Raw genomic sequence first — 26062 nt, forward strand, 5'->3', positions numbered from 1 at the left:
TTGGACATAAGGAGCTACTATGTGCAATCATGTCTGACAGGAGATTGTGTCTAGTCACATTACTTTTAAACTTCTGCATATTAGTACTATCACGGAAGCAGGGAAGGAATTCCAAAGTTTAGTAGTCTGAGGGAAGAAGCTATCAGAATAGAAGTCTTTCTAGCATTTAGGGAGGTCAACAGTGAAGAGGTGGGATTTTGCTGTTTGTCAGGAGTATTATGAGTTCATTAAAGTACTTGTAAAACAGACATCATACTCATTATCGACCTGCCCTTTGTTTCTTTTTAAGTGTAGCACCTGTTAGTTAAGATGAAACAAAAATCAAATGAAAGAGACTCCCGGGCAACATCAGGTAGGTGCAACTAGTGTAGAATAAAAGATAGGTTTGGCAAGCGGAAACATGCAGAAATACACAATGACAATAAGTTAATCGGATCAAAAAATTGGTTAAAAGCATCAAATCAAAACGTGTTTACTAGAATTAAACAAAGGCACAAGCAACAAGGGAAAAATATTTAACCCTTTATGACCTGGTTGAACTAATTCATTCAGTCGTAAATAAATTAATATAACTGCATAAATAAAGTGGGAATTAATTCAAACATGCCTTGTACGTATTAGTTCAGTATCAGAGTAGATGCCAAATACCTCTAAATTGCAACTGTCCATTGCTTACATTCAGTATGCCGTCGTCTGTCTTAGAGAGTGGAGGATTTCGTTTGTTGTTATTAACACATTTTTTCAAACACTATGGATAATAATCAAGGTAAGTTTATGAAATGCAAAAATTCTCAGTGGTAGGTTAACTATTGAACTTCATAAATTTTCCAGTTTAAAGACAATTATAGTATCATTACCCTTTATTCAAACAAAAGGAGAGGGGCACATTGCTGCCTTTTTAGAGCTACGTGGACCAAGACGGTCATTTAAAAAAAAAAAAAAAAAAAAAAAAAAAATGATCTAAACGTGTTTTATACTGTTTTGCTTATTAGCTTTGCTTTTGGGTGAAACTGGTTCTCCCAAACCTCATTCTTTTAATCTTTTTCTGAACAAAAAGAAAAATCACCACACTATTTTCATACATTTCTATTTTTTTTTTTTTTTTTTTTTTTAAATTCTTATGAATATTTTTTCATTTTCCATAAGAGCTCCACAGGCTGGATTAAAGACTTTAGCTGGTCAGATTTGGCCTGCGGGGTGTAGTTTGGAGACCCCTGATCTACATCATAACACAGGTCATAAAGGGTTAAATAATAATAATAAAAGAAACATACTATTGAAACGCGTACTAAGAAAATTAAAAAAGCTTTTTGGGAAATGTGTAGAGATAAAGCAGGAACTAATAGCAGGGTTATTAATTCAGTGGAAGGAAGAAACAAAACAATTGAAGGGGGATCGTCTTTTGAACTACATGAAAAAGTCCATCAGTTATTTCACAGGAGTTGATGTAATTTCCAGTTTCATGAGCGACTCATGACTGTTTATGGCTTTAATCCACAACACTTTAATGATAGAGTTGAGTAAAGGACATGCCAATTAAGAAGGGAAGAAAGCAAACAGTGGTTAAGCCAATTATTGGCAACAGCTACAACAATGATAGATGAAAAATATTCAAAAAGAATTACTATAAAAGACAGCAAATAAATCTATTAGTGATGCATAAAATAAAAGCCAGTATGGGTTTGTCTATCTGTTCATAAGATATCCTTATCAATATATTGACTTGGCAGGATTGTCCGGGGAGAGGGGGGGGCATGAATAACAAAATAAAAGAGTTGAAGAAAAAAGAAAAAGTGTGTATAATATCTTCCTTTTAATACTTACTTCTCTCTACCACTCACAATCTGCCTCTTTCTCCCTCTCTCCTCCTCTCCCCACTATTTCCTCTGCTTGTCTCACTTCATCGACTACTCCCTTTGCCTAGTTCATTATAATAGAAACTGCAACTGGTTCAATATAATAGAAAGAAAACAAGAAAGCTGGCTGACTGTTTGACCTAGTTCTAATCTTATTTTTGAACCAACTACTAGTAAGAATGAAATAAAATCATTTTATCTCCCTTCCCTCCTCCTTTGATGCATTAATTTAATTCATGGTGATCCCAAATGAATTCGTATTACAATTTTTATTATTATTATTATTATTATTATTATTATAGCCTCATACTAAACACAATGAAGTAAGGCTTGTTAGTCTAGCTTGTGTAGTTTACAGTTTTTAATCAGCTGAACACACACACACATAATTACAACTTTTCTTTATATAACAGATGGGCTTGATTTCCTCTGGGGACAGTTTTAGAACAAGGGTGTTCAGCAGGTGGCTAACAGATCACAACCCGGCCCGCCAGACCATGTGGCCCTCAGATAGTGTTTTTTTTTGTTTTTTGTTTTTTTTAGGATTACACACTTTAATTTTGATTGTTTTTTTTTCAAGATCGTAAAACTAGTTTTATCGTTTTCAAATTGATGACAATATCATGGAAGTCAGCAAATGTGTTTTCATTTTAAAACAAGGTGCACAAAAAATATTTTCAAGTAGGTTTATGTAAAAACTAGACATTGTTACTATCATACTGTATAAAAAAAGGTAATCTTGCATAATTTGACCCGAATTCTCGTGACTGGATCGGGCGAGACCAGCAATCATCGGTGTCAACCGAGCGTTGTTCAAATGTGGAAACGCTAACTCGACTTGTTATTTTATTAATTTTTTTTTTTCTGTTATATTTTTAGTAATTTTTAAGGTGATATTAAGGGGGGGGGGCTTTTTATTTTCTGATTAGTTACTTATTTTTATTTTATTTTTTTTGTAATTCAATTTCTGGGAGTTTGATTAGCCAATGAAAAAGCGCCATCTAAATGGAAGTAGACATTTGAATTGGAAGAAAGTGACTAAACCCCCAAACACTGACAAATATATTTTCAAACTTGCCAAACAGAAAAATGACAGGCAAGGAAATAAATCCATGCATGTTAGAAAAAGAAATAAAAACACTGATGCAGGATGCAAACAATCTCATATTGCCAGGAGAAGAAATTGCTGTTCTAAAAAAAATGAGGTGCAACAATTATAAACACAAATGTTTGCTTAAAAAAAGATTGTGTGTAAAAGACGGTTTCTCCTGGAGATGCACAAATGGACAGTGCAGACAATGGACACACAGAATCGTTTTTTGCGCGATCAAAGTTGGAGATTTCAGCAATAGTAAAAAATCATATTTATGGGCATTCGAAATGGCAACTCTAAAAAAATATTTCCTCTACCCCATCTCCTCCATCTTTGCCGTCGATGGCTGTTCAACAGTCGACCGAAGTAAAGTTTGCATTTGTATTTTTTCTTTCCATATTTTTTTTTTTTCATTAGTCTGTGTTTGTTACGACGCTCGGCTAACACTGATGATTGCTGATCTCGCCCGATCTATGCTTGATGGGAATTCACGAAAATTCGGGTCAAATTATGCAAGAGTACCAAAGTGAATCATAACAATACCAATATTTCTTGAACATAAATTTAATTATATGCATCGGAGTCAGATTGAAGTCAGTTCATAGATGGAAATTAATCAAGTCAAATTGGAATGGCCACATCTGTCAGAGCAGACATTGACAAATTATGTACAAATGCAAAATACCAAGTTTCACGTTAAAAAAAGTAGTAAAATGTTTGAATATCATGTTTTTAATACTAAATGTATTCACAAGATTACTGGATGTACTTAAATTACTTAACTAGTTCTCATAAGTCTACATAAAAGTCCATTTTCTTATAACTGGCCCAAATTGTTTTTACAAAGTTCAAATGTGATCCAACGTTAGAAAATGTCACACACCTCTGCTCTAGAAGGTAGATGCTCTATGGCCAAGAGGTCAAGATGCATTGGAACAGGGAAAGCATGAGGAACATGTGATGTCATCAACAAAGTCAGGAGTTTGTTAGATTCCACAAAAGCTATCCGAGGCGACACATTCTACAACAAAAATCAGTCAGCTCTGTATGTCTCTCCCTTTCTCATAATACCGAAGCAAACAACTACGAACCCAAATAAAAGAAATGCAGTAATGAAACAACACTAGAGACATTTCATTAGCAGCCAAGTAATAGAGGTCATCATTTCTTCATAATCCAGCGTTAAGGGACCTTCAGCCCTGCCTTAACTGAACTGAAAATACAAACTCAAGAGATACAATGAAATTTAAACACATTCAGTATATCTCAATTGCGTTCTGAATGTATGCGTGACATATCAGAGGAAACAACCCTCTAACCACTGAAGTCCACATCTATATCTTCTGTCGAGGCCATGTTTGTCAGTTGACATCAGCTCATTTTGATCAGTTAAGCTACAATCCGTGTTCTGCTGTCCACTCTTCCAAACTGTTCTCAACTGTCGCAAACCCAAAACTGTCTCCAACTGTTGTAAAATTCATTGTTACTCTTAAAACTATCCATAAACTCTAAAAATGTTGATCTCTTTTGTCCCAGTCACTGTCACACTTTGATTAACAATTCTATTTCAGCTTTCTTTGTGCGTCTTAGTGAACAACTTCCTATACTTCTGTCTATCAACTAAGTTCACTCCCTATAACCTTTGTTCTGCTGATAAACTTACTTTCTTTTTTATATATAGTTTTTTTTTCTTTCTAAATAAATTTCTTTTCTCCGTTTTTTTTTCTCCTTGATGATTCAACAAAGAATTGAAAACGTTTGCGTTACATATGAAGCATCATATATATATATATATATATATATATATATATATATATATATATATATGTCAGGTTTCCTTGTTAGTATATATATATATATATATATATATATATATATATATATATATATATATATGGCACTGTGTGAGTTCGTTCTCTGGAGACTCCAAAACAGCTGAGCTGTTTTTGTTTATTTTTAATTTCACACAAATGCACTTGATGTGTCTGGGAGTGTTCTTAGATAGGTTTTTTATCAGAATGCTTCCAATAAATATCAAAAACCAATAATCCGAAAAATGATTAAAGAAGGAAGCCCAATTTTGACTAAAGTGAACACTTTCATACAGCTTAACATCAAAAGTGTATTTGAGAAGTTTTGTCATCACACAAGCAGAAAGGCCCAGCATATAAACTCAACAGTAGGTTCTTTGATAAGACAGAAGCACGTTTGAAATGAATGTTTCTTGTTTGGAGCACAATGGAACCATTATACTTGAATTAAAATTTAAAATGCAAAAGTCAAGTCATTATATAAAAAACTAATTTCATAAAATCAACAGTAGGTTTTCTACAATGCAATGTATTGTGGACGAAATCACTATGGAGAGGTATGTAAGGCTTCCTCCCAGTACACCACGATGGATCCTCAACTAGAGTACACAATTAATTTGATTGAAAAATGGACGATTTCACTGATCCCAATGACAATAAAAGTATTCGAGAGTGGAAGGTTTGTTGACCCTTATTCAATCCCGAGAAATGTCAGGTTTCCTTGTTAGTATATATATATATATATATATATATATATATATATATATATATATATATATTAGACAAGGGTGAAATGTTTTGTTAAATGTTAGCAATCACCAAACTTTTACCTTAAAAAGGTTTGTTCTATAAAAAAATGAAAAGCACATACACAAACATTTTCATACACACATGTGCATATGTATTTACACAGCATGTTTTATTTAAGCAAACATTGTTAAAAACTAACAGAATTCTTTTTCTTTACTATATTGTTTTTATTTTTTGTATTGATCTTTTGTGTTAAAAAATAATTAATGTACGTTTCATAAGGAATAAAAATACTTTCAATTCTTTTGTCAAAGTAAGGTATAAAAATTTAATTTAAATCAAAAAATTACCTTGGATTTATTTTATATAATGTACATTTTATTGCAATTTAAAAACATTATCTTTCATCTAGCAATTGATGATATAGATATAAAATTTTCAATGATGTTTTTAAAAAGTGCAACAGAATGTACATTACATAAAATAAATCCAAGGTAATTTTTTGATTCAATTTAAATTAAATTTCAATACCTTACTTTGTAAAATTTATAAAAGTGCACTTTGAAGATAAATAAATTTCAAATTGAATCTTGTACCTTTATTTTTAAAGCCTACAGTAAAAACATTTTGTTTAACAATTTTCATGTCTTGGATAAAATGCTTTTCTAACTTTATATATATATATATATATATATATATATATATATATATATATATATATATATATATATAGTAGCTTCCTTCAGTCTTGACAGACTATGGTATGGTATGTATATAGTAGCTTCCTTCAGTCTTGACAGACTATGGTATGGTATGTAAGGGTGCCTTCGCATGGAATTTTTGTGGCAAGAGTCGCGCAATATCAAACCACAATATCTCCTGAGTCAGTGTTGTTAAATACTGTGGCAAATGGAGGTTCAGGACGACTGGAAACAATGCAGAGATAAGCAATGAGCACATAAAGCACCTACTATATGGTATAATCACATTGACACATCGGTTCCTGTCAGATCAGGGAAGTTAAGCAACGTTGAGCCTGGCTAGTAAACAGAATTTGAACATGGCATGCAGAATTCGGTCTGCACTGATTAAAGTACACAATTGACACATTTTATCACTAAGGTCAGAGTTCAAGAAATATCGTCAAATATTGTAATACTGACAAGTAAAGATGGCATACTTAGTTTAGGTCATACAATTTTTATTATTACCTCAATCAAGTAGGTTATGTTTTTGATAGTTTATCACTGTTTATGTAGAGCATCCACATTGCTTGACCAATCAACAACAAACTTTAAAATATCAGTCATGGTCTAATTTAGAACAGATTTATTTTGTGGATATCTAGGTCAAAGGTATAGAAAAAGTGAAAATCACATTAAGATAACCGATTCTGTTCATTGTAGAGACACTACCTGGTACATATTATAGCCAATGAAGTCTAACATCTTTTATTACCTTTGAAAAATTGGGTTGTGGTCAAAATTTTGACGGAATTTAAACTTCAAAATTTTTCGAATTTGATGTACTTATTTGTACTCATTTCAGTATTCATCCTGGAGTGATTAGATCAGTTCCATTCAGAGAATTTACAGCATTCTAAATGAATGCAGATCAGGCACGACAGTCCACTGCAGTAGCAGATAAAAGTGTTATGCAATCACAGTTCCAGCAGCAAACTACAGAGTGAGGGGCCAGAAGCAGCTCAGTATCATGTTTCACGTTTCTGAGCCAGGTTTTCAGCTGATCCCTACATTGTTTGTTTTTTGTTGTTTTTTCTCCAATGCTGAAGAGGGGCTGGTACGGCAAAATCAAGTTGATACACCGGTTCTTGCCAGATCACCAAAGTTAAGCAACGTTGAGCCTGGCCAGTACCAGATGGGTGACCATTTGGGAAAGTTAAGCACTGTATATACCTTCTGGGAAGGTTGGGCATGCGGCCAGCACCCTTACCCCATAAAAAGAACTCAGTCACTACAAAAGCATCTACAAAGTTGTAGATGACCTATGCCCCTTAGGGGCTCAAGGCTATGATGATGAGGAGGGGCTGGTTCAATGACTCCAACAAACTCAAATACGGATCTGATGCACTCTGACAATAACAGTAAGCATCATGCACAATTTCGATCTGATCAGATAAAGTTTTGGGGTTATCAACATTTCCATAATCTAATTTTGGAAATACTTTATAATAATAACAAGTTGAGTACGTGGGATTCCTCTCCACGAGTGAAAAATTTACTTTCACCATAACTAATGTTTGTGCAATATTTAAAAAAAAATCCAAGCCAAACAAATGAACAGGAGTGAATTACTAGGTCTAATCCCTCCTTTGTCAAGGGACAAATAACAATACAGAACTTTTAGATTGTTTAAACAAGAGTTTTCAGACTCGCACCAAAACTTCACCCATGGATCAAGGCTCATGCACCAAACACTAGTCTGAGGTGCAAAAAAGATTTTAGTCTAATAGGTTTTATACTGTCTATAAAGTTCAAGCTAGTTTTACAAGTACTCCTAGTGTTTTACCTGGGAGTCACCACTTATCAAGGCCCAAAGACCACTCGAGCATAAGGGTGGTAGTGTAGTTAATAGTGTAAATTGGGTAGAATTTGATTATATATGGGGACCGCTCAACAAGAACTTGTTTACATTGGATTTGAAGCCTACCATGTTGTATTCAACTAGGAAGCAGGTCAACGAACATGGTTCCATAGGCGGCAGTTCCGAGAAAGGAGCTTTGGTCATGAAATTCTTGTTTAGATTTAGGTACAGAGAGTGGGGAGAAATCGTATATAGTGGTTGTAGATAGTAGAGTGTATTTTGTGAAAGTTTGACATGGGGGGGGGCAGATTGGAGTTCAGTCAAGTACTTGCCAGCCTACTCTTTCACTGTAGAAGTCCCCAGATGCCAGCAAACTTTCTACTCAGATTCTTTACTTCAACTACTTGCCTTTGAAATCCCCTCCCTACTTTGTTTCCGACCAGACCAACATGCAGATATTTAAATGCAATGTGAACAAATATCTCACTACACAACTCCCCACTTAGGATGCCCCCTAATTCAGAGCAGCCCCTTACATCTCGGTGCCAATATACCTTGTTTGAGAAGAAATAAAAACTTACCTTTAATGAATCGACTTCTTCCTGTAATCGATTATTCATCAAAGAAAAGTCTTTCTTTTCTTTGTCTAATTGTTTTATGGTCGTGTCTAATTCTTCCTCTAAATCTTTGCTGCTCGCATGAAATTCAAGGTATTCTTCACGAACAGCTTGTAATCTGCAAACACAGAACAACACAAGTCATTAGTTAAAATAAAAAAAAGAATTTTGGAAATATATTTGCAACTTCATATTTTCTAACATATAAAGTTATCTTGTTGGATTTCCAAAGTCAAATCCAAATCAAAGCAAAGTTTGATTTGTTTTATTAACCTTGTGTTAGTCACCTGGATGTTCCAAACATGGTTAGTCTCATGGAGTGTTTATACACCCTAATACAAAAAAATATTTATACTGTTATTATTTTGTAAAACATATTTAACCTTGTGTTAGTCACCTGAATGTTCCAAACATGGTTAGTCTCATTGTTTATACACCCTAATACAAAAAAATATTTATAGTGTCATTATTTTGTCAAACATATTTAACCTTGTGTTAGTCACCTGGATGTTCCAAACATGGTTAGTCTCATGGAGTGTTTATACACCCTAATACAAAAAAATATTTATACTGTTATTATTTTGTAAAACATATTTATCCTGCTGGTTGAGAATATATATCTACAGTCCCTGTTGAACAGTTTAAATCACTTGTAGCTTGTTGATATTAATATAAAATAATACAATAAAATAAATTTAAAACTAAGGAAAAATTAAGGTATTACATTAGCTAAGCTTCTAGTTACAAGACAGAAAGTGTAATAAATTGTAAATAAAATAATAATCCCATCCAAACTTATAAATAAAATACCAAAACATTAATTCCATATTATCCCATTTTGCACGCATCTGCCTTTTGGTGGCTGCTTGGACGTTTGTTCGCCATTTAGTTTAATACATGGTATCTCTCTCATGAAGTTGCTAAACTTTCAAACCCTCCTTGATAGTTGCAGCACAGGGCTTGCATGAGCAGCCAATGTCAGACAAGCAATCAACTTCCAGAAGCAGACTCTTTATCCGCCCACCGTTGCGCTTGATATGACTAAACCAGCAGAGATGCTTTTAACATAGTGCTACATCCAAAGGTGGGATTTGTAATTTTCTGCAAAGAACAGAGTTGCTCACAAGAACCATTTTTTTTTTTTTTTTTTTAATAATTACCTAAAATGAAAATTAGCAAGGGAGGTAACTCATTTAAAATTACAGAATATAATAGGAGTAATCTATCTTACAATCCAAATTTCTTTTTCTGCATAAGTTTAAAAATATGTAAACAAAAATTAAAAACTAAAATGCTTTTACTGCTGAACTATTTGGATGCTCTTGTAGATAAAGCTTAAAATGTTACTTTAACAATATGATTATAGCTTTGGCGTGACATCCTATTCTAGTAATTAATTTTTTTTTTTTTTTTTTTTTATCGATCTAGGAAATTATGTGAGTGATATAGTTTGCTCAAAGCATTGCATGCATAATACCCCCCTCAAGTACCAATTTTTCAATTTTGACCCATTAGCAGACCTTTTTTCCAGATGAAAACTGATTAAAAAGTTTTCCACATGTCTGAATACTCTATATATCAAAGTTCAAGTCTGCAGATCAAATATAGGTTGAGAGTTGTCCTCACACACACACTTTTATAGATATATAGATTATGGTCATCCTAATATTTTCAGAGGAAGCATTAAAATCGTCTTTTTTCTCAATACATGATTGGATATGCCCGACAGAATGAGAGTTGTCTTAATTGGTTAATGAATAATTAGCTAATAATTATTAATTTAATAAGTTCTCAAAAAACGAAAACTTATTCACACAAGATAACTATGAAAGAAAAAAAAAGAAAAAAAGTGCGGCATTAAATCTATAAACATAAAAGTGAAAATGTGTGCATGTATGTATGTTCGCTTTTTGTGTATGTCCAAGAAAGGATTTTTTTTTTTCGGCGGCTTCTCTAGGCCGTCGTCCATTTTAAAAACTTTATATCACGTCAAAATCATAATATCTACGAGTTATGAACTGGGATCGCATGTGTATTTAATTTGCCAGACTTTCGAAAGCTAAATATTCAACATTTTTCGATCGGCACGTGTAGATTCGCCGTTTTCGTATAATAAAAGCGAAACTAATACGAAGGTTGTTACATCGTTCCCAGCGCGACTCGCCGGGAACGTCCAAAAGAAATCAGCTTTGATCAATGCGTTTTTTTTCCCTTATATCAGACAATTGCTATTCGATTTGGACAATCCCCTTTCAATGTTCCCCCCTCTCCCATCATCTTGGGGAAGCCCAAACTGTCTTGCTGTAAATTAAAAAACATTCCCGCAGTAAAACAAAGTAAACAAACGCCAAAAAATTTCCCAGTCATCGTAACGCTCCCGCGATGACCTCATTAAGCAGCGACCTGTCAATCAAACCTCCTTGACTTGACTCACTTTAATCTCTCTTACATTAACATTGTCGCCGTAACGTAGGTGCTCAGGCTCAGTCTATAGGCCTCAAGGCTCCAGGTTCAAGCCCACATGCCACCACAACCCCCTTTTTTTTCTTTTTTTTTTATAAATCGCTATCGTTAAGTTTCCTTGTTATGATTTACCCCCCCACCACCAAACAAACCACACACCTACAAATACCCGGGCAACGCCAGGTACTCCCCCGCTAGTAATCCATAAAAATCCAACGAGTTAATGAGAAACACTTAAATGTTACCGGCTCTTTTAATCCTCATCCTTTTCGATTTCACATTCATTTTACATGCTAGCATGTGTTGGACGGCTTTTAAAAATTGAACTGAAAACCAACTTTTCTGCCCAAGTCTTTATCTCCCTTTCTCTCAAGTATTCATTTCCGCCTATGTTTCCCCGGAACTTCTACAACCGACTACTACTTCAACTGTTCTACATCTAACCCAAGAACTATTGTCCATTCTTTCAACGTGATCATTAGGGCTATGACAACAGCATATTCTTTTTATTGTTTTGACTCTTGAGTATATATCCAACGCAGTGTCAGGTTTCCATACATCACACTGCCTACAGGCACCCCAACTCTCCCCCTCTACACACAGACTTAACAATTCTTTTATAAATAAAAAAATGTTGAAAAAGCAAGTCTGCAAAGTAGAATATCAGAAACCAATATTGCTCAAGTGCAAACATTGAGCTTCAATTTCTGGTTTCTCCTTGTAGAACATTCACAGTAAGAACTTGTTTTCTACCACCAGTGCAAAGAACTTTCCTTTCTTCCTCCATATATCTAATTAGCAGCTGCAACCACTTATTATCACAACTACTCCCTCCTCTTTCTATTCAGTTCTTCCCACTACTTCTCATCTCATTTGCCCTTTCTACTAGTGTTTCAGACATCCAATGTACAAACGAGATAGTTGTTTTATTATATAGATAAATGACTAAAAGATTATGTCTGTCGATGCGTTGGATTACAAGTGAATTCAGTCGAGACAAATGTGTCTTTATATTTTGATGTAATAATCAAAGAGAGGATTGCAATGGCCGAAAGGAATTAGGACATACAAATAAAATCTGTAATTAAATAACTATATGCAAGTCATAAGTACATTCGCAGGTTTTGCACACATATTCATATCACAGGGGTTTTTTTATGAGGATAACAGCAATAGGATCTCAGAAATATCAAAGTCATAATCACTGAAATTGTTTTGACATGGTTTGTCAATTATTAATAACAAGAATGTCAGTCAATTGTGAGATTATTTCCCATCGCAGGAAGATGTGGCATTGTAGCCTAGCCATGTCAGCATTCCCCGGTTAGATCTCTACAAGCAGTTAACAATACACAAACTCCTCCCCAAAGAAGGGAGGCAAGGCTTGGAAAAGTGGACTTTCTAAGATGGCCCAAGACTAATACCTCATCCCGACAGAAAGCCACCAATATGGCAAGGTTTCTGCCGTACTGATTGTAGAGAACAAATTTTCGACTGATATCACTCAAAAGTCTTTGAAGAACCGAAGCTGCTCTGAGAATTAGTCTCGAGATTGTATATATATTACTGACAAAGTAAGGATGAGCCAAAGTTGTATACAATATTCCCTGAAGTTATGCCATGGAAACTGTTATAATTTAAAAAACTATTTGATCATGATGAAATTTTCCGTAGTCATTATTGCTATCAAAGAGCATCAGATTTATACATTAAATTTGGGAAAAATCGGGAGTAAAAATCAAGTTAAAATTTCGACTATGACTGAACTTTTGAAGGTTAAAGGTCATATAAGATGTGGAACTTCATTAACTACAATATGGACCATGTAGTGAGTCTCTAGGATGAGCAAAACTAAAGTTATCACCAAAAGTGTAACTTTCACCTTTGACCTAGATATCCCAAAATCAAATCAGTTCTAAAAGCATGACCAATATTTTTACCAAGTTTGATTACGATTAGTCAAGCAACATGGCTGTTAGGCTCTACACAAACATAATGACAAAAACTTTAGCAACCAGATCAAAGTATAATGTTTACAAAAGATTATAAAACAATCTTTTTAAAATTTGGTTTTTAAAAATTTGTTGTATTTTACTTTTCCATTATTTTTTATTTTAATAATGGATTAATAGTAAATAAAAAGTTATTCCATGTATCTAAGTCTTATCTCTTATTGCCTTGAGAAGAAGGCCCTGAAATTGTGTGTATTCTCCCCTAATGACCCGACATTATCTGGAGGCCGAAAAGTGAATAAGTGAAATAGCTGATAAACATGATTATATACAAGTTTACAAGGTAAGCTGTTTCTTCCAAATAATATCTTCTGTTCGTTGCTCGCTTGATTGAGTTTCTGCTACTGTTCCAGTAACCAATATCATTCTAGATGAGAAACATAGAACCTTGTTGCTATTTACTTGCCTCCCCATGAGGGCAGAATGACCCACAAAGTTATTAATGTAGGGAAAACTCAGCTCCTCAAAAAGAGAAACTCTAGGTTGGGGCAAAAACTAAAATTGACTGTCTAAAAGAATTTCTCCTTCACTGATCGGGGTCAGAAGAGCTGTTAAATTTGGATTTTAGCCAAAAGTTTTGTTCACACAAAAATGAGAAGCTAAAAAAAAAAAAAGTCACACGTGCAATATTAGCAAGCCATCAAATGGGGGAGGAGGCTGAGTACAAAATTTAAGAGGGGAGGGGTAAGTAAACTGGTCACATTTTTTTGTCCTGAATAAATACTCTCTCCTCTCTCCCCATGCAGTAGTGAACTTGTTTCATTATGCTAAACGATTTTGTTTCTTAAGTTCATGTTAGTATTTTAAGCATATTGCATTATTGATTTCAATAAATCGATTAATAGTTTAGAAAATATGCAGGTCACAGTCATGAGAAAGACCATTTGACGAGTGTACACTCTTCATTAAAAATAGGAGAGAAAAAAAATTACACTTCACCAATGTTCATATAAAATTTGATTTTTATATATAAATTATTTCTTATGATCTAAAGAAAAACAAGTGATGAATGCATGGTCCCCCGTGAGTGCAGTGAACAAGGCATAAAAAAATGACTAAGTTCAGCATTTGCGCCCCCTCCCATTTAGCTTCAAAAGTCCCCAGGGGATGTCAAACCCCAGTGAAAACGAACAAACGGTGCAGTTTTAGGCCTTAACATATGTAAATTTGAGTTCTGCACCATGTAAAAAAGAAATGATTAAGTCTATCATTTGCCCCCCGGCCCCATTAGCACCAAAAGTCCCCAAGAGCATAACATATTTAAAACAGCACCATGCAAAGCTGCTAAATAGACATACACAGAAAATTTTGGACAACTATGGTAAAATAGTTTTAAAAAATGGAGTGTTTTTATTAGCCGTAAAAGAGCCCCCGGGACCCACCCAAGAGTTATTGCAAAGTATAGACAAACAAAATTATATAGAAATCAGTTACAACTTTTCAGAACGTTTTATAAAAATCCAAGATATCATTTTTTTTTTTTAACAAAGCATAAAAGTGTCAATTTTAGCCATTTTAACCCGAAAGGCACCCCCCTCAGGGGAGCAACTGGAGTTTTCCTGGAAAATCTGTTGTTACTTTTTTACTCATGTTTAATGTTTGTGCAAAATTTCAAAAAATTCCAAGGCGTAGTTATTGAGAAAAGTGAAAACGGAAGAATGAACAAGGGTGAATTTACAGGTCCACCCTCCTTTTGTCGGGGGACCAAAAAACATGGAGTTTTTATTTAGAGTGAAGAATTTATTCATTTCAAAGAGTGTGAATTGTCTGAATTGTTATTTGCTTTCTAGTCCCCTATCACTTAAAATGACTTAATCTGGAAGTTAAAAAATGGCATGTTTTTTTACTATTGTGTGACAGAACGGATATGTTACATTTATTTATATGCAAATAAGCACACAATTTTTGTTCACCCAAAAGAGCATATTGCCACTGAAGCATAAAGGGCTACTCTGATATGAGCTAAATATATAGCGAGGCAACCTGAGTGAGAAGTTGGGCAGCAAGATATTTGTTCACATTACATTTTTACATGTTGGTACACCGGGGAGGGAAGCAGAGCGAGAATTCCAGAGACAATCAGTCAAAGGAAAGACGCTATGAGAGTAAGAAATCTTCCGACATCTAGAAACTTCTACAACAGTGAAGAGATGGGAATTTGCTGCTAGACATGAGGTATTTACATTGAAGAAATGGTGGCACAAATGCACTAAGTTTGTTGAAGTATATTAGGAAAGGAGTTCTGTCTTAGTAGCATAGTGGAGGATTACTCGATGATTGACCTTGATATCACCGCAAGGAAAATATCTGATAACTATATGCATAAATTTCCCCTCTCTATATGTACTATGATTTACTCTCTATATGTATTGTGATTTACTCTCTATATGTATTGTTTGCAAGAAGAAACTGTAGAAAAATGTGTTATTGTATAGATATCAAGATTAGGCATGCTCATTTTTTTATATACAACTGACTGTATCCATCCAGTGTTGCCCGGGAACCATTACTTTGGTTCTGGTTTTTTTTTTCCTTTTAAATTGCATAAATACTTTTTTTTTTTTTAATTATTAAATGTATAAATAAAAAGCTAAAAACCAGAAATTCCAAACCAGCAAGCAAGTTGATGAGATGAGAGAGAAGGCTAATTACATGACGAATGCAGAGAAGAGAGGAAATTGGTTGTGTTATGTCAGCCTTGTGTGTAAACAAAGGGGGAGGGGGGGATTTTTAGTGAACTTTGAAATAAGATATTATAGTTTCCATTCATTTTACACTATTCTAACAATGTTTTTAAACATAACTCCGTTTCAAAAATCAAGGAATATTTTAACATGTATTTTGTGTGATTAACATATATAGAGAAAAAAATCAATTCAGCTTTAGTAAACATATATTTAGGCAGCATTTTTTCATTTAAACATTGTTCAATATGATACAGCTGTTAAATTATTTTTTTTTTAAATATTTTTTCGATTTTTCCTGTCGTTTTTATGTGTGTCATGATTTAAATGTTGAAAGAAATCTTAGAAACAGTGAAATTAACAGAAAATACAAAAAAGTATATTGGTTGAGTGGGACTCCGCTCAACTGGAAGGAAAAAGGTTACAATCCACTTCCTGAGTCTCGGGTTCAGACTGCTCGAAAGCAGTAACTGGTTATCGGAAGTGACGTCCATTGTCAGAATGTGTAAGGTTGCCACCCTTACAATGAAATATATCAGTGGGTATATATCCTGTGTGTTAACTAGAACTTTTTCACCTCTAATGCATTGCAATTATGCACAATGTAGAAAACATGCAGAAATAAATGAGTGTATAATTGTTACATGAAACAAATTATCTAATACGAAAGTAGAAAAAAATGAATATTTAAAATTGTTTCTTTTTAAGAAATATGCAAATTATGTATTATTTGGATTATGTGAGCTGCTTAAGTGTTAGCTGCATGTTTCGGTCGATAAACTCCAATCTTCTTCGGGTGTATCCTATCAAACTCTGGAATCACAAAACATCAGTGCAACAAGTAACTTATGTGTGCGTGTGTTGGGTGGAAACAAATCCAAGAATGCTCAATTATTCTGTAAGAGCATAATATTTATGAATTATTTACAAGTTGGCATCTCATGGTATGAATGGTTTCACAAATAGGAGCCCAATAAAGAAACCGGAATTTAAATCCTTTTTATTGTTATTCAACCATTTTTTTTTTTTTTTTTTTTTTTTTTTTCCAATCTGCAAATGGAGACTACACTGGGACACGGTGAAACTGAGCAGGAAATTGACAATTTCACTACTTCCGGTGTTTCCTCTATTTGCAAATAAAAAAGTGATGAAAATGATTTAAACCCAGGCTAGTTTGTTTTTTCGACAGGTTTTAGTTTATTCATAAAACCATTGGTACCACAAGATCTAAACTTCTGTCAAAGTTATAAATAAATTTATATATAAAAAAAAAATGAACATTACTAAAATGAGACTTATTCAAATGCTTGTTCTGAACAATACTGTTTTTTTTTTTATTTTAAGAATAAAATAGAAAAGATTGCACATATTTCAAAATTTGTAAAAAAAAAAAAAAAACATCTGTTTCCATTTTCAATTCAAATGGCACAATTTCATTCATTCTTTGAGTCAATAAACAGAAAAAAAAAATCGATTTCAAGACTGAATTGAATAAACTAAGACAACTCATGAATATAACAGGAGTCACTCATCGATAGTTTGTTCGTGCAATTAGAGCATAAAGATGTAAATCTACACAAAGCAAATTGCGGACAACAGGCTTGCTCAGTGAGAAATATTTAACTAAGAGTGACTACTTAAGAAATAGGAAATATTGAGGTTTGACTACTCAGAATTTGATTTATCCACCTGAAAAGTAATTAACTCTTTTAAACATGAGTTCATGTTAAGAAACCAATGCACTAAAGATGTTTAAAAAAGTAATGTTTCTTCAGATACAAAATTGCCTGCTATGATCCACTTGATGTTTCCCAAAATTAATGTTTATACCAGATAGTTTTTTTGTTTGTGGATTGGCAGCAGATTAGTCTTTTCAGTGAACGGCCCGGTGGTTTATGACAAAGAATATATATATATATATATATATATATATATATATATATATATATATATATATATACATACTTGTTTATTGTTATATAAACATGCTCACATCCCGCTGCTACAAATAGCCACTTGTTTCAATCAAACAACAGATATCATCAGGCAGCGACTTGACTATTCAAAAGTTCAATGAATAAGGGTTATTCATTGAACTTTTGAATAGTCAAGTCGCTGCCTGATGATATCTGTTGTTTGATTGAAACAAGTGGCTATTTGTAGCAGCGGGATGTGAGCATGTTTATATAACAATAAACAAGTATTATCAGCTCTTTTTATTGAGCACTATCTAACAACCTCGTTGAATTCATTAGTCCATTACTTTTGAATAAAAAAACCAGAGTATATATATATATATATATATATATACACACAAACAAACACACACTAGCAAGCCGACCAGCATTGCCTGGTCGTAAAATACACTTAAATATGATATTTTGCTTAATGCAGATTTCGTATTTATTATTATATATAGTAATGATTTAAAAAGTTATAAAAATTTTTTTTTTTTAAATAACACTTGCGCCATCACCGAAAATGAAAACTAAACCGTGTTTAGCTTACGGTTTACTTTTGCTTTTGATGTTAATGCCGGAGCTGTAAAGACAAAGCTAAAAAGTTAAACATGAACCAATAGTTATTACATTACACATGCATAATTCATAATGCCATCATTCGACCTTCACCTGGCAAATTCCATTTCTTTAATTTTCAAACTTTTGCACCGATTTTCCCCAACTAAAACCCAAATATAAAGTTTTGCATGGGTTCAAATTCTCTATAAAGTTTCATGTGTGTAGACCAAAAACTGACAGAAGTTCTGGAGGCAAAATCTTTTGAACAAATAACATGCATAATTATATAGAAAGAGGTTTTTGTTTACTATAACCTTTTTACATAAATATTACGGAAGTATAAATCATGTAGAATATCTGCATGAATATAATTACATGTAATAGTTATCTAAAGATGATCATCCCATAGAAAACCAAAAAACTAATTGAGGATTAACGAAAATGAATGTTTAAAAGAATATGCAAATTAGCTAAATTTTTTGCAGATGAATGCAATTCCACAACCCATATATAACAAAGTTGTATTTTCTTTTTAAACAGAAAACAGAGTTTTTAATATCAATATACAAAAGCATATATATATATATAGCCTTTGAGATTTGAAAAAAAAAATCACTCAACCGCCGGTCGAGTGTGAGGGAAAATTTACTCACCCCAAAATATTTTTACTCGTCCGACTTTATGTCTTTGTTTCAGTCAATAATAGTAAATAATTTTACAACAATTCAAGAAATTACCGTAACTCTTGTAAATCAACTATTTTATTACTACAAACATTTCAGTAAATGTTCAACAAAACGTTAAAATACAACACCAGTTTCTTTATATAGCATCATTCATATTATTGTTCCATGGAAATAAGAATCATTTCTTCGGATGCTTGATGGAACGATGCGTTTTTTCCTCTTTCAAATGTCCGTCTTTACTTTTGTAAGCATGAAGTATATGTAGTAGTGTCGCAGAATTCTTTTTTCCAAATGAATTTCAAAATCAGAGAGCTAAATGAAGGCGACATTTTGACTACACGCAGAATATGTAAATTTGACCTCTTGTTGACCTTTAGTGTGACCACTTTTTTCAATACGATATTCCAACGGTCTCACAGCTAGAGATGAAAGAATTCACAAATGATCAGACATAGGTCATTCTAAGTCACCGCATATTTGAGGGTCGTAAAATAAATGAGTCCCCCTCCCCGTTTCTTTATTCAAAGAAATGTTATCGACTGGCGGGCGAGTGATTTACAACTTTTAGTAGCCCCAAGAAATTTTCAATGGACTGTGGCGACCAACCAGCCGTGTAAAGTCTCAAAGGCTGTATATATATATATATATATATATATATATATATTCCAGCAAGGAGATCAATTGGTTTTCTGTTTGTCTCTTAGATTAATAGCTCTGAGCCGTAAGTCAAAGAACTGTGTTCAGTTGGCTTAAGAGCTTTTATTTGTATATCTGTTTGTTTAATAGTAAAAAAAAAAAAAGTATTGTAACATCCAAAAATAAATTTTGTTACTTGTTTTAAACTGGAATTTAAATTGTTTGGGGGGAGAATTCCATTGCAGCACTGACAAAGATCACAATTTTTGACACTGCAATTGGTGTCAGAATCGAGCACCAACTGCAGACAAAACCAAGTGCATGATCACAGCCAGTGCAGTGAACATGCACACTGATACATTTTCACAAAAAATGCAGTGATTATAAACAATCAAATCTAACTAGATAAATAACATACACAAATAACCTATTATATTATACCACTATCTTTCTAAGACGAAAAGTTAATACGATGTTTAGACTCCTTTGATACTTTAGGTCAATAAAAAAAAAAAAATGCAAATCAATGGCCGATAATACACGAAAATGTAGAGTTGATACTATTCACACTAGGTTATGGGATTAATGAATCGTCGCTTGCAACTAAAGGATAAAAGGTTAATGGAATGAAATGGTTGTCAGTTGTCAGATGAAAAACAATGAGTGGATTGAGAACGATTGATGGAAAGGACCAAGTTTAAATGCTTGTGGGGACAGTTCCGAATAAGAATCTTTTTCACATTGGATTTGAAGACAATCATGTTGTATTCTGCAATCTCATGGTAACGTGTTCCACAAAATAGAAGCCCTTGCAAAGAAGTTTTACTTTAGTTCAATAAGAAAAAAATTGAAAGAGATATACCCTCCATAACTGCTAAACCGGAGTTGATGAAAATTGTGCATCTTCGGTACATGATAAAAAAATACCTCAAACAAAAAAATATTGTGATTTTAACAACTATACTAGGGGGTGGCGTGAAGTAGATTGGTGACCTGGGTGTGATAAGTTTGAATCCAGTTGGTTCCACTGACCCATTTTCAGGTTCCTCCTATAAAACATGATTATAGAAAAAGAAAAAATTCTGAGAAAACAATGCCAACAACAAAATCGAATTAATCATCTTAGTTTTCCATCTTACATTTTACTGTGTCTATCAGTGTTAAAGTACCGAGTCTTCTTATCAAAGTTGTATGATGCATTATTACAGCCATATAAAATCTATCTATACACTATATATAATGTTTCAAGCAAACTATAATACACACATGCATAATTTTTTACTGACAAAAAAGTTATTCATGAACACGTTTCTTGCTAATAAGCAGTCATCAGCATGGTTTGACTTTGGCAAAGATTGGACCCACAATTAAATTGTAGTTTAGTGTTTTACCACTGGGCTAAGAAGCCTTGTCTGTAAATATATACGGTTTTTATTGCTTAAATATTTAGTTCACTTTGTAATTATTTTTTATTAACTATAGCAGCTACTACCGCTATAAAAAAAAAAAAAAAAATTACACAACGGGTATTCAAGAAAGAGAGAAAGTACATGTGTTCCATTGTCACATTCTTTCGCTGTTTCGAAAATGCGGAAGTTGTTTGGCAACATCTCTTTCAGCAAATGAAGCATAAAAACAAAAGGTTTCTTTTTTTTTTTTTTTTTGGTAACATTTTATTGCAGCAGAATATCAACATTCTCTTGACATGCTCAACTTTATATTGACAGTCAGTTCTTCGGCCTCGGGGGGGGGGGGGCAGCAAAAAGTGGAGTGTCTATACATTCCACAATATTCCAACATGACTCAAACGTTTGTCTCTATTCCCCCCCCCCCAAGGGTTGAAATTGTTAAAACAACCACAGACGCATTCCACGTCTACCCACACAATTGATCAACATCTCATTATCATCTGGATTATAATTTCTATTTATTATCCTACACGTGTAGACACTGTCAGGCGTACCGATATAAAATCTAACCAATGCAGGTTGAAGACGTGCATTGCATGGTGTGAAAAGCTAAAAATGTTACGATGGATGTATAATACAAGTCGTAAAGAAAGGCTTGAGTCAAATGATCTCAGAGCAAGATTAAATTTAAATAGTATAGGTAGATGTGTGCAAAACAGAAGGCAAATTGTATTGCCATGTTAAAAGTATAAATTAGAGTTCTTTGGGTTAGTAAATGTAGAACAGTTGAGGTTGCAGGATCAGTTCACAGGGAAAGACTAAGAAAAACATGGAAGTGATAGAAATGGTCTTGAGGGATAAATAACAAAGAAAAGTTAATTTGGAGGTTAATTTCTAAAAGCCGTCCGATGCATGCCAACGTGTAAAACAGAAGTTAAACTGATGATGATTCTGAAATCACGTGAGATGATCATGTTAGCCATTGTAAGTATACAACACAGGTACAAAACAAGTATACAAAGTAGATGACAAAATAGTTTGCTTTTAACAGCACAACATTCTTCAAATTGTTTTGTTCTCATGGAAGTGAATTCCCATTAGAATGCCGTTATTGTCTAAACTCATCTCTACCAGTTTGCTGAAGCAGTGTACAAGTCAAAATTAGCCTTTGTTTGAATACACAAAGACATCCAATACATAAGAGACAGAAGAAAAACAGAATAGTAATTTAAAACATTCTTTCCCTGCAGACATTTTGCAAAGCAGATCAGTATATCAATACTAAATAATTAGGTCTTTCACGTTCGCACTTTTTGTATAAAATATTTAGTTTAAAAAAAAGTGGGTCCTTTTATTATAGGTCTTTTAATATCAGGGTTAAAATTATTAACGTTAAAAAAATAGATATTTGAAAAATTTAAAACACCAAATACTGTTAAATGATTTTTTTATTAAATGAAATATATATATATATATATAAATTCGTATTCCTGTCTGTTTGTTCACAATTTGATTAATATATACAAAAGATCCGTCATTTTACTCTTCCATTTATTTCTATATATATAGTATGATTGTTGCAAAATATACAATTAAGAGGTCACCTCATTTGCATATTACATTAAGGAAAATTGATTTTACTAAATAGCAATATATTAGTCAATGTTTCTAGTGAGAGAATTGTTTTAAGTGTTCTATTTGAAATTGTCATTCAATAAACTTTAAATAACAATTATATTGATAATATATTTAATTTATTTGGAATTATTATTTCCAATGTCGACTTTTTAAAAAACTGGTCTAGGATTATTTCCCCCTAGAAACATTGAAGCATAAAAAAAAGTTAAAACAAACTCTTCACCAAATAAAATAATTTGGTAATCTCTAAGTTTCCAACGTGAAAAAATAATTCTGTGCAGACAGAAAAATGTTTTCCTTTTTTCTTTTTAAAATATTCAAACAAACAAAAAACACTTATGAATAAATTGAAGAGTTCATTTTTTTTTTTTTTTTTTTTTTTACCTTTCCGGCAATTGAAACTTAAGTCACACTTTTAGAAACAAAACAAAACCCTCCCTTAAAAAAAAAAAAAAGCAAATCGAAAATTTCCTTTATTTACGAAAAAAAAAAAAGAAAAAAAAAACAGACGCAAGTCACGCACGTATTAATATTTATAAACGTTATTTTTCAAGGTCACAAAATCGTAAGTCATCATAGTCTGATGGATACAATACTTTGCTTATTACCTTTTCCTTTCATTCGCATTTCAGGTTCGAGCCTGCCTATGTCGCTAATTTTTATTTTTTTATTTTTTCGCGGTCGCTTTAGCAGTTGCTGCTATTTTTATTGAAACAAAAGTTTTTATATTTTTTTTGGGGGGGGGGGGATCTTTCCAGCGCACGGGCAACAAAAGTACTCAATATCCGAAGAATAGTTTCTTCTTCTTTGTATCCCTTCTGCCGAAATATCTGGTGGAGAGGGTGTCACATACTTCTTTTTCTTTGGAGGGGGGGGTTACATTTACATGTTTTTATCCATTCCTTTATTTTTTTAAATTGTTATGGAGGTATCGACATTCCCCATGATGAAAATGATTAATATCCTTAGTATAGCAGGTATGTTCCAAATGGATGTGTGTGTGCGCATGTGTGTGTTAATATTCCTATTAAAAACCTTTTTTCTATTTATTTTAAAAGAAAACAACTTTGTTATGTATGGGTTTTGGAATTACATTCATCTGCAAAAGATCTAGCTAACTTGCATATTTTTTTTAAACATTAATTTTAATTAATTCCCTATTAATTTTTTTCGGTTTTCTTATGGTATGATCATCTTTAGTTAACTATTAAGTGTAATTATATTCATGCAGATATCCTACATGATTTATACTTGCGTAATATTTGCATATAAAGGTTATAGTAAACACAAACCTCTGTCTATATATATTTATGTATGCGTATATATTTTTGGTCAAAGTTATTATATGGGGCATTCGAACACATGCAAAACTTTATATTTGGGTTTTAGCTGGGGAAAATCGGTGCAAAAGTTTGAAAATTAAAGAAATGGAATTTGCCAGGTGAAGGTCGAACGACAGCATTATGAATATGCATGTGTAACGTAATAGCTATTGGTTCATGCTTTAATTTCTAGCCTTGCAACAAACATGTCTTCATAGCTCAGGCATTAACGTCAAAGAAAAAGGTAAATCATAAGCTAAATATTTTGGTTCTCGGTGGTGGCGCATGAGTAAATTTTTGAACTTAAATCATTACTAAATATTGGGTCAAATATAATAAATACGTAATCTGCATTAATCAAAATATCATATTTAAACGATGTTAAAATCAACATGAACTCTACATCCTAATATGCTGACATTCCATAAAGTTTGCACTAAAATAAATCTAAAAAAAATCTTAATTAATGGTAGAAGAGGTTACAATCTGCCAGTGGTATGACCTCTGACCCAAGATCTAACAATAGATTATAAGAAGAGTCAAAATATGAGTGTGTTCTGTCGTAGGTCAACAACTGGCCAATTTAATCAGTTTAGCTTCCCGAATTTTACATTTTTGAAAAGATTTTTTTAATTATTCCTTTTGGACGCGGTCATTAAGCATTTTGATGACTAATATTCAACCAAACTGCATGAATAAGCGCAAGACACAGCAAAGACACAGCGACTGAGCACTAATCAATTATACACAGTATAAATGGCAAGTAGAGGCGAGTGGTTACACTGCTTGCATTATAATTAGTTACAGGTTATAGCCGTGACGTTTGTAAATAGAAGACCATGTCACTAAAGTCATATGACCTGCTAACGTCACATGATGAAGTGCAATGGCAACATTCATTTTCAATAAAATTTATCGTTCGCTTTTGGTTTTAAAAATTATTTATCATTCGATTTTAGTTTGTTTAATTATTGTTTGTTTATTCCCTAAATTCATAATGAAGTGTAGAAAGTGTTTACTTTTAGCAACCTCCTAACATTCACTTCCCTTATTTTGTTCTTCTCACATTCCATGAATGATGTTTTTGATGAAAAGGAAAGAATTACTGATTTTGGGTCAGAATCTATTGCCTCTAACACTTACCGTTGGCAAGTTTTTGATCTTGAAGTAAGTTTTTTTTTTTTTTTTGGCTCCTTACATCAAATGGTTTCATGCCTTGTCTGGACCGATTTTCATTAAAAGAAAAAACTAGGTTTTGTCTCTTGCTCTGTTTGAAACATAATTTTGCATACATAATTCTTGTTCTTGCTTTTTAATTTATGCTGAACTAGTGAGGGTACCCGGCGTTGCCAGGGTGTGGTGAGGTGGGGGGGGGGTTAAATTAGAACAATAAAATGGAAAATAAAAAATAAGCGAATGAAATAACCCTGTTACAATGTTAGAACTTTCTTAAAAATTGGAAAAAAAAAAAAAAAAGCGAACATGAAAAAAATGGTATAAATAACCGTTTAAATGTTAAAACTTAAAAATAATCAGAAAAATGAAAATAAAAGCAAAACAAAAAAGCAAACGTAATGAAAAAAAAAAAAAAATTAAAACTGTAAAATTCGGAAAAAAATTTTTTTCAGATATGTCGATGCAAATGTGGAACCTTAAGACAACGATGCTGTCACTATAACCATTTTTTTTTTGGGGGGGGGGGGGGTTCTATTTAAACTAATTCAAGAAATAACTTTTGCGCATGCATGTTTGGTTAAATTGTCATGAAGGAACGATTTTTTGTAACCCTTCCTCATTGCGAACGTGTATTTCTATAGGAAATAATCGACTATTTTTTTTTCCAATTTTCACATTATTTGACCAAGACATCACCCGTTCAGACGGTACTGGTTTTGACCCAGTCCGATGCTGCTGAGAAAAATTTTAGACATACATACATTTAAACAGACAGGCGAGATTTCTATAATAGATAAAGATTAAGATTAGTTCCAGTATAAATCGAATCTTACGCCTTTATTTTCT

At 32.9% G+C, this 26062-nt stretch overlaps 1 protein-coding gene across 7 annotated transcripts in view; it reads right to left on the reverse strand.

Moving 5' to 3' along the window:
- The window catches only part of LOC145291914 (nuclear distribution protein nudE homolog 1-like), a 165578-nt gene that overhangs the window by 78543 nt on the left and 60973 nt on the right, over positions 1 to 26062 (reverse strand). For all 7 annotated transcript variants that reach the window (XR_013869493.1, XR_013869491.1, XR_013869492.1 and 4 more), the window contains exon 2: positions 8636 to 8789. Coding sequence is in view for 4 of the 7 variants with exons in the window: in XM_080137757.1 (XP_079993883.1) it covers positions 8636 to 8789 (154 nt within the window). In the remaining 3 variants the exon portion in view is untranslated. The remainder of the gene's footprint in view (positions 1 to 8635; positions 8790 to 26062) is intronic.

This window comes from Euprymna scolopes, chromosome 13 (genome assembly GCF_053919585.1).
Source record: "Euprymna scolopes isolate OS-2025 chromosome 13, ASM5391958v1, whole genome shotgun sequence".
NCBI classification, from domain to species: domain Eukaryota; kingdom Metazoa; phylum Mollusca; class Cephalopoda; order Sepiida; family Sepiolidae; genus Euprymna; species Euprymna scolopes.